At 47.5% G+C, this 15,219-nt stretch overlaps 1 protein-coding gene across 6 annotated transcripts in view; it reads right to left on the bottom strand.

Moving 5' to 3' along the window:
- Nucleotides 1-15,219, bottom strand: part of PHYHIPL (phytanoyl-CoA 2-hydroxylase interacting protein like) — a 194,387-nt gene that overhangs the window by 56,912 nt on the left and 122,256 nt on the right. The window contains exons 1-2 of one of the 6 annotated variants that reach the window (XM_043550269.1): nucleotides 1,147-1,271; nucleotides 212-478 (exon numbers count right to left, since the gene is read on the bottom strand). The exons of 1 other annotated variant lie outside the window; for it this stretch is intronic. In XM_043550269.1, coding sequence (XP_043406204.1) covers nucleotides 212-320 — 109 coding nt within the window. In that variant the 5' untranslated portion in view covers nucleotides 321-478; nucleotides 1,147-1,271. Of the gene's footprint in view, nucleotides 1-211; nucleotides 966-1,097; nucleotides 1,272-15,219 lie in introns of those variants that run through there. 4 more of the 6 variants (XM_037904810.2, XM_007054829.4, XM_043550267.1 and 1 more) reach the window with 4 other exon arrangements.

The raw sequence follows: 15,219 nt of genomic DNA, 5'->3' as shown, positions 1-15,219 counted from the left end.
TCCCCCAGTAAGGTGCAACCTTCTCCTTTTCTTTTGTTCTCCAACGGCAGGAGGACGTGTGTGTGTGGGGGGAGGGGGGTCCTTACACCTACAAATACATGGGTGGGGGGTAACAAAGGACCATACGCCACGGGGATTAATTTGTATTAGCCTCCAGCGGGCAGCAGCATTTTGCGTCTGCGAGGATTAGCCTCATGGAGCCCGGACTTACCGTCCCTATCGCAGAGCTGAATCGCCTCCAGGCTGAGATTCTTGATCACATCCTCGCAGGGGCTGGTGGGGCTGCTCATGCTGCTGCCATCCAGGCGCGGAACCTCCATTGTCCCCTTCTCCTTCTCCTCCCTTGGCTTCTGCGGGCGGCCGCACGGTGGGCAGCGGCTCTGGCTCCCGGCGGAGAGGGGCGGACGAGCTGGCGCGGTGGGTGCAGAGCTGCGCGCTGTAGGGGGTGGAGGCAGAGCAGGAGCGAGCGGATTTGTCACTGCAGCGGAGCGGGGAGGGGGCAGCAGAGAGACGCGCACTCATCACACCCCAGGCTCTGCATTTAAAGGGGCCGCCGCCCGGGGCTGCTGAGTCAAAGCCACAGCGGGACAAACACCTCGCTGTGCAGCGGCCGAAGGCCTCCCTCTCCCGCGCGCTGCCTATGCGACGGCTCTGGCGACGCGGCAGTCCCAGCTGCGCCAGCACCGAGCCCCCCGCCCCATTCCCTGGGCGCCACCGCCCCGCGAGGGGAGGGGTCCTGCAGCCTGTCCCGCCAGGCCCAGGGCAGCGAGCAGCGGCTTCAGGCCGGGCTCACCCCGGAGCGCTGGGCGGGGAGGCTGCAGCCCTGGTCCCCGCGGCTGCCACTCCGGGCGCCATCTCCTCCGGAGCTCACAGACCGGCCCTGGCAGTGCACAGCTCCCCGCCTGCCAGGACCTGGCTCCCAGGCGAGGAAATCCACTCCCCCATCCTCATCCCTCCCTTCCCCTCTGCACCGCTCCCCAACTCACCCCATCTCCTCCCTTCCCCTCTGCACCGCTCCCCAACTCACCCCATCTCCTCCGGTCCCCTCTGCACCGCTCGGCCCTCCCCAGCGCACCCCCTCCTTCCTCTCCACTCACCCCAGCCCCTCACTCCTTCCCTCCTCACACCGACAGGCCCCCGCCTCGCCTTCAAGCGCGCACGGCCAGCCCCAAGCATTCCCCACTACACACCATGTGAGCGCCCCTCCCTCACGTGGCCAGGCCCCTGCCACACGTGGGTGTAATGTCCCAGCCGGAGGGGGAAGCAAGGCAGAAATCCTAGGAAGGGCCAGGCCAGACAGCAAAACAGCCTCCCTGGGACATTGAAGTGCCACCCAGCCTGAGCTAGCCCAGCCAGGGGCTTGACCTGCTCCTGGTACAGCTCACCCCAGCAGCCTGTGCTCCCAGGATTCCTGCTACGCCCTTGCCCTTGCAATCTTCAGGCCTTTTGCTCCTGCTCTGGGCTCTGCGTCTTGCACAGGGCTCTGTGTGCTGAGGGAGGGAGGTCTGGCGCCTCACAGCCTTCTAGGAGTACAAGGGAGGGGCAGGAACAAAATAACCCCCAAAAATGCTATGAACAATCCCCATGATAATCATGGTTGGGGTAGGGGTTAAATACCCTTGCAGCACTTGGATTCACTTTTATCTCCAGTTTTTTTATCTCCAGTCTTAAAACTGCAGCCCATGTGTACAATAGAGAGAGACCTCAGGTCCCTTTCATGTGATGCTGCAGAAAGTACTGGGGATTAAAAGGACAGTTGCTGTGTTAGGGTATGGTGTCTCCACAAGCTGTATCTCCAACTCAAAGGTGAGGGTGGGTGCAATTTCCTCCATTTTAGGTTAGTTAAGTGCAGTCCATGTAGCCACTAGCCTCACTAGACAAAGTTTAGGTAGCCCTACATGGACATAGGAAACTTCATTCTGGTTTTGGTTTGTATTTTTTGGCCCTCTTCCACACAGTGTGGTTTCTTATTTCAGGGTTACTCTCACACATGTATTTGTATTGATTTTCCATTTCTGAATAAATATTTTACTAACACCACCCCAAAATTACAGTGAACTGCAGAAGTACTATACCAGTGGTGGGCCACTGGGAGCTGTAGGCAGCCATGCAAATGTAAACAAATGGTCTGGCATCCCGCCAGCGGCTTACCCTGATAGGCCACTAGCAGCCTGTCAGTTGCCCACCACTGCACTATACACATTCAGGCCTGGTCTACACAAGGCAGCTTACCTCAACCTAGCTGTGGATGCAGCTACACTTAAATTTCATAACTCCCCTGCTACACTGACTTAATAACACCACCTCTCCAAGTACTGTAGCGTCAAGGGCAATGTAGTTAGGTAGATGCAATAGCAGTGTAGACACTGCATTACTTACATTGACTGTTATTAGCCGCCAAGAGCTGTTCCACAATGCCCAACAGTGGCCGTTCTGGTCACTGCTGTGAACTCTGCTGCCCAGGGGCCAGGTGGCCACCCCTCTTCTTTAAAGTCCCATAAATATTTTAAATTCCTTGTCCTGATTGCCTAGCTAGCAGCTCCCCACTGTTGTGTGCAACTGCTCAGCTGACCATGGCAGCTACACACTGCAAACACACTCCTGTCTGGAGTACACAGGAGATGTTGGATCTTCTGAGTCTGTGGGGAGAAGAGACTGTGCAGGCACAGCTCTGATCCAGCCCTGGAAACATCGATCTCTCTGAGCAGATTCCTCGGGGTATGCAGAAGAAGGGCTCCAAGAGGGACCAGCAGCAGTGCCATGTGAAAGCTAAGGATTTGTGGCAGGTGTACCAGAAGGCGAGAGAGGCCAACAATCTATCTGGTGCTCAGCTGCAGACCTGCTGCTTTTACAAAGAGCTGTGTGCCATCCTCAGCAGAGACCCCACCACTATCCGCAAGAGCCCTGTGGATGCTTCGGAGGAGCCTGAATCACAGCCTCCGCCATGAACAGCGAGGAGGAAGAGTGGACAAGCAATAAGAGGAGTATGGGGGACAAGTGAGGGGGGATACAGCCACGCAGTGAGCCAGGATATGATTTTGACTCCAGCGCAGTCCAGCCAGTCCTGACACTTGAGCACGGACAAGTCTGATGCAGGGGAAGGAACCTCTGGGTAAGTATGCAGGTTGTTTTGAAATTACAGGGATGGAACCCCCAAAGTAGCAGGACACATCTGTTGATTTACCTTTTTTTTTTTTTTTTTTTTTTAACTTCTGCTAGAAGGGGTAGTGAAACAACCAAGAGAGATAGATTTCAGAGTAGCAGCCGTGTTAGTCTGTATTCGCAAAAAGAAAAGGAGCACTTGTGGCACCTTAGAGACTAAAATTTATTTGAGCATAAGCTTTTGTGAGCTACAGCTAAGGTGCCACAAGTACTCCTTTTCTTTTTGAGAGAGATAGAGTTACTATCTGCTTTTCTTTCCCTCTAGAGTTAAGCAGAGGGAACCACGCAGAGCAGTTTGTTTATGTGCATTGGCATGTCCCGTGAATCCTCCGTAGAAATCTCAATTAAACTTTCATGGAGGTACTCTGTAATCCTCTGCCAAAGGTTGCTGGGGAGGGCTGCTTATTTCTTCCGCTGTGGTAGGATATTTTCCTGTCATTCAGTGATTATTTCAGCAAGCATCATTACAGTACACAGGCTAGCAGCATACAGGCCCAGGCAGCATCAGGACATCAGCAGCAGCTGTGCTTTCTTGGCCTCTGTTACCCTCAGGAGTGAGATATCAGCTGAAATCACCACTACCTGTGGAAAACTGTGCCTGTATTGAGCCCCATTGTCCTATAAACATATACTCATGCCTGTGAGCTAACCCCACACTCCTCTCCCCAGAGCCATACTCACTAGGCTGGTGCTCTGACTGGCACCGTGCTGTATCAGTCCCAAGGAGAAGTGAGAATGTAGTGCTTACAACTTTTGGGGATGAAGGGGGTGAGTTCAGTATCCTAAGTTTTGATTTCTGTCGTGTATACACTAACAATGGTAGCTCTGCGGGTTGGGTTGTATCTGCAGCTGATGCTACTGTAGCCTTGAGGGTTTCCCCCTCCACACCCACAGAAGGCATGAGCCAGATAAAGAGAAGAAAGAAGAGAACTCAGGTTGACACGTTCCAGGAGATGCTGCAGGCCTGTGCTGCATCAGAGAATGAGACCAGGGCATGGAGGTTGACCTTGAAGACAGCATGGAGATGGAAAGAGTGGAGAGGAAAAAAGCCTGGGAATCCAAGCAAGGAAAGGAGAGGGAGAGTCCCCAGAACATAATGGGACCTCTCAGGCAGCAAACAAAGATGCTGTTGTAGACCTGCAGGTCCAAGAATCCCATGCTCACCGCTCTGCAGCCCATAGACAACTCAATGTCAGGATGTCTCTACACCTCCCTCCTCAACATTCCACGTGACATCAGGAATCACTGCATTACCACTACCACTCCACCTCAGGGGACATTAAAGACAATCAAAGCTCCACATATACTGACTTGTGAAAAGGACATGGTTGGTGTAGGTGTACCTAAAAATGGAAATGACTGTTCTTACCCCTTCATAATAAATTAAGGCAACTCAATTTAAGTTTTATAAAGTTCTAAATGTGTTTTAGTTACCTGGTTCATGTTACAGAATTAAATTCTATTTTTTGGAACATAATTCATCTTTATTAGGTCACAACATACACTGGCTGGTGCAGAGCAGATCTGACACCCCCAAATCTCCTGTTACTTCATTTTGACATGGAACCCATGACATCGTTCTCAAACAATATTAATAGGTGCATTGGCAGTATTATATTCTTATGCACACAGCACTCACTGCAAGATTCATACTGGGCTCCAAAAGAACAAGGCCAGGTAGAGCACACTACAGCAACACATACTACTCTGGCTCACTATTAAAATGTTCCTGAGCCATACAGCTCCTTGTTGAAGTCTTTTTATAGCCCTTATATCTGGCCATTCAAATTCAGCAGACAGCCACTCCACTGCCACCTTCCACTTCAGCAGAAACGTTCCCCCTTTTGCTTCACAGATATTATGCAGGACACAGCAAGCAGCAATAACCATTGGGATTTTTTTCCTCACTGAGGTGCAGTTTCGTAAATGGACAATGCCAGCAACCCTTCAGATGATCAAAGGCACATTCAACTGTCTTTCTGCACCTACCGAGCCTGTAGTTGAAGTGCTTCTTGGTGCTGTCAAGGTGGCTGGTGTATTGCTTCATGAGTCACAGAAGCAAGGGGTTTGCTCGGTCTCCCAAAATCACCATTGGCATTTCAACATTCCCAATGGTAATCCGTTGATTGGGAAAGGAAATCCCTGCTTGCAGCTTTCTGAAAAGTCCTGTGTATTGTCATATGTGCATGTCATCCACCTTCCCTGACCAGCCCACACCAATGTCAGTAAAGCATCCACAGTGATCCACCAGCGCTTGCATTACCATAGAAAAGTAGCCCTTTCTGTTAATGTACTCTGTGGCAAGGTGCTCTGGTGCTAAAATAGGGATCTGGGTGCTATCACCCTACTGCCATTTGGGAACCCCAAATGGGAACCTCGTTGCTGCAAAACCATCCACTATGGCCTGCACATTGCCCAGAGTCACAGTTCTGAGTAGCATGAGGTGATTAATGGCCCTGCACACTTGCATGACAACTGCCTCATGGTGAAGTTCCTGACTCCAAATTGATTCCTGACTGACCATTCACAAAACAGGTGTAGCAAGTTTCTACAGTGCAATCGCCACTCACTTCTCAACTGTCAGCATGGCTCTCATTTTGGTGTCACTGCACTGGAGAGCTGGGGCAAGTTCGGCACACAGATCCAGGAATGTTGCCTTGTGTATCCAAAAGTTCTGCAGCCACTACTTAATCATCCCAAACCTGCATGACAATGCAACCCACCAGTAAGAGCTTGTTTCTCAGGCCCAGAACCATCATTCCACCATCTGCAACTACTCCATGAATGCCACCAACAACTTTGAATTGTTTTTTTCCATGTCCCACAGAAATCTAGCCTTTAAGGAATCATGTTCCCTGCAGCTCCACAAATACTGCAGGATCAGTCACCTTGTATTGCAATGCTCATGACTAAGGCTGTGAATCAGTCACAGAGGTCATGGAAGTCACGGTTTCTGTGACTTTCTGTGACCCCCATGAATTTTGCATCGCAGGTGTGACTGACCCCACGACCACCCTAGCAGCCTGGGGACCAGCCGCACTGGTCTCTGCTCTGGCAGCCGGTCCCATTCGCTGCCCTTAAGCAGTGGTCTGGGACCAGCAGCAGTGGCGGAGGGGCCCTGGGCCACCTCCCCCCCCCCCCGACCAGCAGCGGCAACCGCGTGGCCCCACGCCCCACCCACCCAGACCGGCTGCGGTGCGGCCCCGGGCCCCAGTGATGGTGGAGCCCCAGGCCATCCCCCAACCAGCAGCAGCAATGGGGGGGAAGGCCCGGGCCCGTCCCCCACCCAGACTGGTGGTGGCGGTGGGGAAGTGGCCTGAGCTCCTGAAGAGTGCTGCTGGGGGATAGGAGAGAGGCCCGTCTCCCACCCGGACCAGCAGCGGTGGCAGGGTGGGTCCCTGGCTGCCCCGCACCTCCCCCACCCAGCAGCGGCAGGATCCCAGGCTGCCACCGCCACCCCCACAGCAGCAGTCTTCAGTAGCATCCCCCTCCCAGCAGGTAAGATTTAGTCACAGGTATTTTTAGTAAAAGTCATGGACAGGTCATGGGGCTGTGACTCTTTGTTTATTGCCCGTGACCTGTCCATGACTTTTACTAAAAATACCCGTGACTAAAACGTAGTCTTACTCATGACAATAGTGCAGAGCTGTGCAGGCTTCATGCTTCTGTCAGAGATGGCAGACAGTGAGGAGGTATGCGTGGGTTTTCAGGCATTTTGAAAAGAGGCATCAAATATTATGGATTGCAGTTGAAATTATGGGAAGGAAAAACACTGCATTATGGGAAGTGTAACCCATGGTATCAGTCATCCCTGCACAATTTGTTTCGGCCCCAAGAGGCATTGCAAAATCTTGTAAATACACCCCATGCTGGATGGTGGTTAGTTGCACAGTAGGACAACTACCCATGTTGCACTTCACTCTGCATTTATGCAAATACTCGTGATGAGCCAGAGGTTGGCCACCCCTGCTCCATGCTATTGTAACTGTTCATACTGCACAAAACTCTCCTGATTTCAAGGCTGAGTTTTACTTACTTCAGTTTCACGTAATTGCTCCAGATATTTCCTTCCTGCACCACCCTGAAGAACTTCTTTCAATCCTTGAAGTTGATGCTCTTTAGTCTCTCAATCTCTCCTCCTCTATTAATTCATTTCTACAGCGATGAAAGACATTTATACAGCCCCCACAATCATATTACCTAGTTCTCAAACACAGTATTACAATTTACAGTTAATTTGAAGTTGTTCCTGTTCTTGAATACCTGGAGAATTCCTATTTCCCCTCGCCTCATTACCCCTCCCACACAGGTCTTTACTTCCTTCTCTTCCCCCCCATCCCCCTTTTCTGTTACCTACGGAAAACTTTTGAGCAAAGATGGATTTTGTACTGAGCTCTGAGAACAGCCAGCCTTGGGTGTGTTCCAATTCCCCCAAGGCCATTAGCCTCTCAGCTGCCTTTTAGCAAACAGCCTCCAGTTTATCTATATCCATTTTTATACCAAAACTAGTATGCCTTTTTGAAGAAAAGAATGGTTAAGCCACAAATACTGGTGGACCTCAGTGCATTATTAGGGCAGCCAAACCTACCACAGCTCTTCTTTTCAGAAGCATGGAGCACACACTCTCTGGATCTGGCTGTGGCAGCATTTTGAGGGCACTTCAAAAATACTTGCCAGTGTACAGCCAATAGCCAGCCCCATAAAAGGACAGGCGTCAAAGCATTTTTTAAAATCCAGGGGACAAATTCATCCCTAGGGCCACTCCACTGACTTTAATGGAATCATATCAGGGAATAATTTGTCCCAAAGTGTCTCAAAGCACACAGCACTTTCCTTAATATTTCTCTTACCTGAGAAAGTACGGTGCTGTGGTTGTCCTCCTAATAAGGAGTAACACTCAAGCCCATTTATGTTTGTCAAAGAAGACAAAGTCTCAGCATATAAGCAGAAAGTTTGTTCTATGACAGATTATCCCAGACAGTGTTTAGCAAAAATGTCACATACCACAAATATGGGTCAACATTACGTAAGGGAAGGGCTGACAGTGGTAGTACAATATTAGAGACAGTACAGTGCTTGTACCTAGGACTGCAAGAGCTTGCAGAGATTTTGCCACAACATCAATCTAGCTAGCTTTTAGCATTTTCACCAACAGAGTAACAGGATATTTCCAGACAGTGATTTATACAGCTGAACGAGGGAGCGCGCCTGTTATGCACTGCAACTTTATGCAGTAGCGGAGGCAGCATTTGGTAGCACGTGTCACGTGTATCAGGGAAACGTGAGACATGTCACACACTTTTTCTGGCTATGGTAAATCATCTCCGCTGCTGTTTCTTAGCCTGGGGGCCATGACTTTCAAGGTGGGTCACAATGCTGTTGGTGTAGGGTTTCCAGTTAAAAGAAAAATTCACACTGCCCTCCTGTGATCTGGGCACATACCCTCTACACACATGCTTCCTAGCAGAAAAGCCAGTCTCATCCAAGGATTAGGAAGCATGGGGGGAAATGAGATTGTGTACCCTTTCCTTCTCATTACAGTGCTCTGCTTTTCGTATGCTAGGTTACCACTACCAGTACTGCCAACCCCAAATGTTCAAACATCATGAGTCAGACTCACCAAAAACCATGAGATTGGCTTTAAAATCATGACATTATATAAAAACAACAGATTTGGTCTTTTTATTTACCTTCTGCTCTTTGAGCCTTTAGGATGCACTGGGGTCACATTTTGAAGATTTCTCCACAGTCATCTGGGCTAGAAACGTACTTTTTCCTTTAAAAATGAAGGCTGAAATAATCACCCCCCCCCGCCCACTTGACTCCAGGAGCTGCGGCTTTAAGGAAAACAATAATTATCAAGAGACCCAGGACAAATCATGACAGTTGGCACCACTGTGAGTTCAGTGGGCTCAGAGGCTGAGTGGGGCAGGGGGCTCCGTGGGGCAACTGAATTTTTGTAATTTAGAAAACAATTCCTTTCCATATTTTCAGGTTTCATTTACAGTTGGAAAAAAAAAAAATCTTTTCCAGGCAATGGCATGACCCCAAATTCCCAGGTCTTCCCTGCCCCCAGGTAAGAGAGGCATCTATTTATTATGCAGTGGGCTGTGGAAGCAGAGAGTGCACAGAAGCTACGTAGATGGCTTGCAGGGGAGTGGAAGAAAGGGATTTTATATTCGTTTTCTGTTTATCCTGATGAAACGGAAATACCAATATAAAAAAATTAAGTACAGAAATGTGGAAAGCATCAAAGGTAGGGTCCTGCATTTAGGACGGACCCTAACAGCTATTAATCAAATGTTATATTTTATTTACCTGGGAATAAATATTTGCTATCTTACAGTCATTCTTCATCTTTAGCAGCAGTTACATTGTAACAATATGGTTTATGGGATATCATTCCAAAGGATTGTGGGGGATGTAATCACAAAATACTCTGAGATTAGGGTAAAAGCCAGATACTTTGACAGCTGATAGCATCACAAGAAGAAAATTTGAGACCTCTTAATATAAGGTGTGCCTGGGTACAATTAATTTATGGCATAAGAAAGCCTAGTTTTCACATCACAGTCAAAATAGCATGAACACAAGGCCCTAGACATGCCATGACATGAGGCTCCTGTGTTTTTTTACTCTCTTGCTTGGAATGGGAAGAAGCCCCTATTTCCACTCAAAGAGACAGGGGCAGTGGCATGGGTCCCCTTTCTTCCTCCAGGAATGGCAACAGAGGACCCTTTCCCCTGAGGTGCAGCACCAAGAGTCCCATCTCCCTCCCTCAGAGGTGGCAGCAGCCCCTGTCCCTCCCCCCAGTACTTAGCTTGGCAGCCAGGGTGTACCTACTTGGGTAGGTGGGCTGGCCACATAGAGAGTCCTCTGCTGAAGTGGTTGTTTGCAGGGTTCACAACTCCTAGGTGTAGTTAACTCTCCATTGAGATGCACACATCTTGAAGTGTTGTTTCAGGCTGGGGGAGAGGGTCTAGTCACAAACCTATATAGTATGTATGACTTAATCTGGCCCTCCTATTCAAATGACATACATGACACCTGACCCAAAATACTGAACCCCTATTCTGTAATCTGGATATCCAATTTCCATCCCAGTGTGAGCACTGTAAGCAATTAAAAGAAAACTGTACCCATTCTGCTCACCTCAGACATACAGGAAGATGCCAAATTAATTACCAGTTTATTCATGCCACTTAAAGATGCTTCTTTTCTTTTGAAATTTCAATTTTCTGATGTGAAGGTCAGTTTTCCTTTATAAAACATGAACAAACTTTGGAAGAAGAGGAGGTCAGTCAAACAAAAATCCTATACTTGTATTTACATGTAATCTATTTATTGGCTTATGAACACACAGTCCTCAAGAGATTGTGTTTCTGTTTAGAAATCTCATTCCTCAAATTTATTATTTTGCTTTTACACAAGTTAAACCTCATTTTATTAATCCTAGATCTTTAGAGAACCTCTAGATCCTTTTATAATTTTTCTATATCCCCTGTATTGTTTATCACTCTTCCTAGTATCATTTGCAAATTTAATTAGTTCATTATCCTACAGATAGTTTATGAAGATATTGAACAAAATAGGACCATCCATCGATCTTTGTAGGACCCCACGGAAAGCTTATCCTCGGCTATGTGGACTATCATTTATAATTAAGGCTAAGATTTTGTCATGGTTATTCTTAGTAAAAATCATGGATAGGTCACAGGCAATAAACAAAAATTCACGGAAGCTGTGACCTGTCTGACTTTTGCTGCTGCAGCTCCATGGTTTTCCCCACCACCGCGGTGTCTGGGAGCTGTGGGGTTCCCCATCCGCCCACGGCAGCTGGGAGCTGCAGGGAAATCATATTTCCCAAAGAGAAAACGGGACACCCCAGGTGTTTGCCTGAGGCATCCCCCTTTCCCTGTGTGAGGTTGTCACCTGTCGCTGGAACCCTCAGGAGGGCCCCCTCAAGAGTCTGTCACCTGTCCCTGGAACTTTGCAGGGAGCCCCCTGCCACTGCTGTCACTGGAACCCTGCCAGGGCCCCACTGGCTGTTAGCGCCAGAGTGCTGCAGCCCTGGGCTGAAGCAGAGAATGTCAGGGAGGCAGAGCCCTCCCTTGGGTATGGCGAAACGGGAAGACTGCTCTGGGCCCCATGCTTTGGGGGGCCCTGCAGGAGACGGGTGGGGAGGTGAGGCAAGGCGAGGCGAGGCAAGGAGCCCCCTTACCAGAACCACCCCCTCCCCACAGCACCTCCTGCTTGCTGGAAGGCCCCACTGATCAGCGCCTCCTCCTCCCTCTCAGCATCTACCATAGATCAGATGTTTCGTGGCATCAGGAGGCGCTGGGGGTGAAGGGAGAGGAGCGAGGGCGCGGTGTGCTCGGGAGAGGGGGTGGACTGGGCAGGGAAGAGGCGGGACGGGGCCGAGGCAGAGCCGGGGAGGGGAGCACCCCCCCACGGATTAGAAACTCAGCGCTTATGTTCTGGGCCCCGCACCGCCCTAGGGACGGCTCTGCACGGAGGTCTCTGGAAGTCATGGATTCCATGACTTCCATGACCTCCGTGACATAAACGCAGCCTTATTTATAATTACTTGCTGTCGTTCAGTGATGAGTTTTTGATCCATTGAATCGTATTTCTGCTCAGGCCAACTGGATTCATTATTTCCCTTCGGCTATGATGCAGCACTGTATCAAATGCCTTACTGAAGTCCAAATGTAACTCTATATTCTGTATATCTTCTAGCTTTGTCTACGAAAAAAACTACCAAAAAGGCTATCTAGTTTGTCTAACTTGATTTATTCTGTTATATCTGATCCCATGATGCTATTCGCCTCTATGCAAGTACTTTTTTTTTCTTTGAATAGTTACTCCATTTCTTTGAGCCTGAAAGTTATGCTCATAGGACAGTGGTTTCCAGAGTTACTCTTTATTCCATTTTTAAAGACCTGTGATATGCTCACACTCTACCAGTCCCCTGATGCCTCTCCAATTCTCTGATTTTTAAAAAATAATTACTAGCTGTTTAGAAAATTCTATAGATACCCTAGGGTGCACTTCACAAGGGCCTGTTCAAGTGCTTATTTTTAATTAAGTAATTCTGAGTTCCTATTTTCCAGAAATTCACAATTACATTGTGTATTTCTTAACAAGTCATTATTCAAGGGTCTAATCCTGCTCTCATTAAAGTGAATGGCAAAAGCCCCATTCATTGTAGTACGAATACAACCTGGTTCCAAATTTTATCTACTTATTACCAAGTTTTCAAGTAAAGTTTTTTTTTGGTTAAACATTTTGTTGCATTGTCCCCTTAGGAGTTACAAGGAGACTTAATATGTATCACCTTAACCCCCACATAGCAAATACCATCATCTTGCTACCCTTGTTTTTTTCCTTCAGGACGCAACTCCTGCCATATAAAAGCCTGTTTTGCTTTCTTCAGTTTTTCTTTTCTATTGCAATTAATTTTTATGGTTACTTTTGTAAGCACACTGTGGTCAATTGTCTTCAATTTTCCTCATTTTCACTGAAGCATAGTAAATTCCTGCTGAGTTTCCCTTGTAGTACCTTTTAGAACCTTTCCTTTCCCTCTTTTCCTCCTTCCACAAAGATATTTTTAAAAGTTGTAGTCTGCCACTAATAATTCTGTGCACCAAGTTTATTTTATAATACTGTAGCTATGTCATCCCTTTCTTTGGTCTAGATAATACTTAGCCCTGTCATGAGTGCAGGGGACTGGACTAGATGACCTCTCGAGGTCCCTTCCAGTCCTACGATTCTATCATTTGAAGATTCCAAAGCACTTTACAAGACAGCTGAAAGGGAGGTAGGAATTGTTATCCCCATTTTAATGATGGGCAAATTGAAGCACACAATTTTAAGAGGTTAAGTGCTTTACCTGAGATCACTCTGTGGCCTTGCCTACATTCTACTTTTTCTTACTCTCTTCCACCATTGCATTAACACTAGTGCAGCTCCAATGATGGCAACAAGTGGGTGCTCCAGTGTAGACAAAGTGCTGTTGGCTGCCAGCGTTGTTACCATCATGCCATCTAGATTTCCACTGAGCAGGGTTAGATGAAACAGTGGTAAAAATAGTGGTACCTTGTCCATACTAAAACTACCACCAATCTACTGTGAGCGTAGCTGACCAGGTAGTAGTGAAATGGTAAGAGGAAGCTCAATGTCAACACATCCTCCAGAGCAAGGGATTGAACCCAGACCTCCTGACTCCGACTCTTCTGCTCTAACCATTAGACATACTGTGCAACTATTTGTTCCTAACTAGGTCTTAATCAGTTGAATTCAGCTAACGCACAATCATGTACTCAAAGATTGAGTTGTCATTAGAGGAGGTTTTGGAACAAATTGATAAAACAGAACAAGATGGTATTCACCCAAGAATTCTGAAGGAACTCAAATATGAAATTGCCGAACTACTAACTCTGATATGTAACCGATCATTTAAATCGGCTACTGTACAAGATGACTGGAGGATAGCTAACATGACACCAATTTTTTTAAAAGGCTCAAGAGGTGATCCAGGCAATTACAAGCCGGAAAACCTAATTTCCGTACCAGGCAAATTGGTTGAAATTATAGTAAAGAACAGGATACTATGTAGTGGACATCTGGCCCATGTGACAAAACCACCCCCTAACTTGGTAATAACCCAGTACTGGAAATAACTCATCTCTGGCAGGGGTGATCCAGTAGTATCCAGAAAAGGGGGTGCTCCTTTAAAGACTGGGAAATCACCCTTACCTTTTGGTTGCCTTAGGCAGAGTCATACCCCGTGTTTATCATGATTTGGATTCCCTGTGCAGCAAAGAGGCATCTAAAGTTTGAGTTAAGTGCCAGAAAGGAAATTTCAAGTTTCCTACATATGGTTAAAGAACCCGTCAGTGTATTAAACCATCATTTCATTCTCAGAGTATTGCTTTGCTAATATTTGTGCTTTTTCTTTCTATTGTAACATGCATCAATTTACATTTTGTATTTTCCTCTGATTTAAAGACAGCAACTAGACTCAGTTTTTGCCATTCTCTACCTTGTAGCATCACCAGAACACAAACTTCACTCTTGATAAGTGGGGGCTCTCTATACACTAAAACATGGTTTTGCAACATTCAGCGTTTTGCTGCTCATTGGGATGATATTCTTTTTATAGGAAGGAAGGAAGTACATATAATCATCTAAGGAACAAATACATTAACTAGATAGTCATGAAATGTAATAATTTGGTCAAAATTCAGAAATGCAATGGTATATTCCTCAATTTGCTATACATTATGCTAAAGAGGTAAATGATAAAACCCTAAATATGATGAGACTAGATTTCCATAAAAAACGGTTACCCACCTTTTCGTACTGTTGTTCTTCAAGATGTGTTGCTCATGTCCATTCCGTTCTAGGTGTACGTGCGTCTACGTGTAAAGTCATCAGAGATTTTTGCCTTAGTGGTATCCGTAGGACCGGCTGTGGTGCCCACTTGAATGCCATGCTCAGGTGTTGTTATATCAGGCACCGCCGGCCCTACGCCCTCTCGATTCCTTCTTGCCGACAACTCCGACAGAGGGGCAGGAAGGCAGGTAATGGAATGGACATGAGCAACACATCTCAAAGAACAACAGGTATGAAAAGGTTGATAACCGTTTTTGCTCCTTCAGGTGCTTCCTTATGTCGATTCCAGCCTAGGTGACTCACAAGTAGTATCAACGGAGCTGGGCTCATAGTTCACAGTCTTGCAGCTTTCAGCACTGCTCTGCCAAAGCCAGCGTTGTCTCAAACTTGCTGGGTCAGTGCATAATGAGAAGCGAACATGTGGATGGATGACGAGGTAGTGGCCCGACAGAGCTCTTGGATCGGTACCTGTGCCAGGAAGGCTGCCGAATGTCTGTACCCTTGTCGAGCGTACTATCACAATAGCTGCCTTCACCAGCTCATAGCAGTACCAGATACAGGCCGTGATCCAGAATGAGATCCTGTGAGCAGACACTGGGCAACCTTTCATCCTGTCTGCCACCACAACGAACAACTGTGTTGACTTACGAAACGGCTTCA

The sequence above is a fragment of the Chelonia mydas genome, chromosome 7 (genome assembly GCF_015237465.2).
Source record: "Chelonia mydas isolate rCheMyd1 chromosome 7, rCheMyd1.pri.v2, whole genome shotgun sequence".
Taxonomy (NCBI): domain Eukaryota; kingdom Metazoa; phylum Chordata; order Testudines; family Cheloniidae; genus Chelonia; species Chelonia mydas.
Note: the sequence above shows the minus strand (reverse complement) of the source record. Positions and strands in the feature narration are given on the sequence as shown.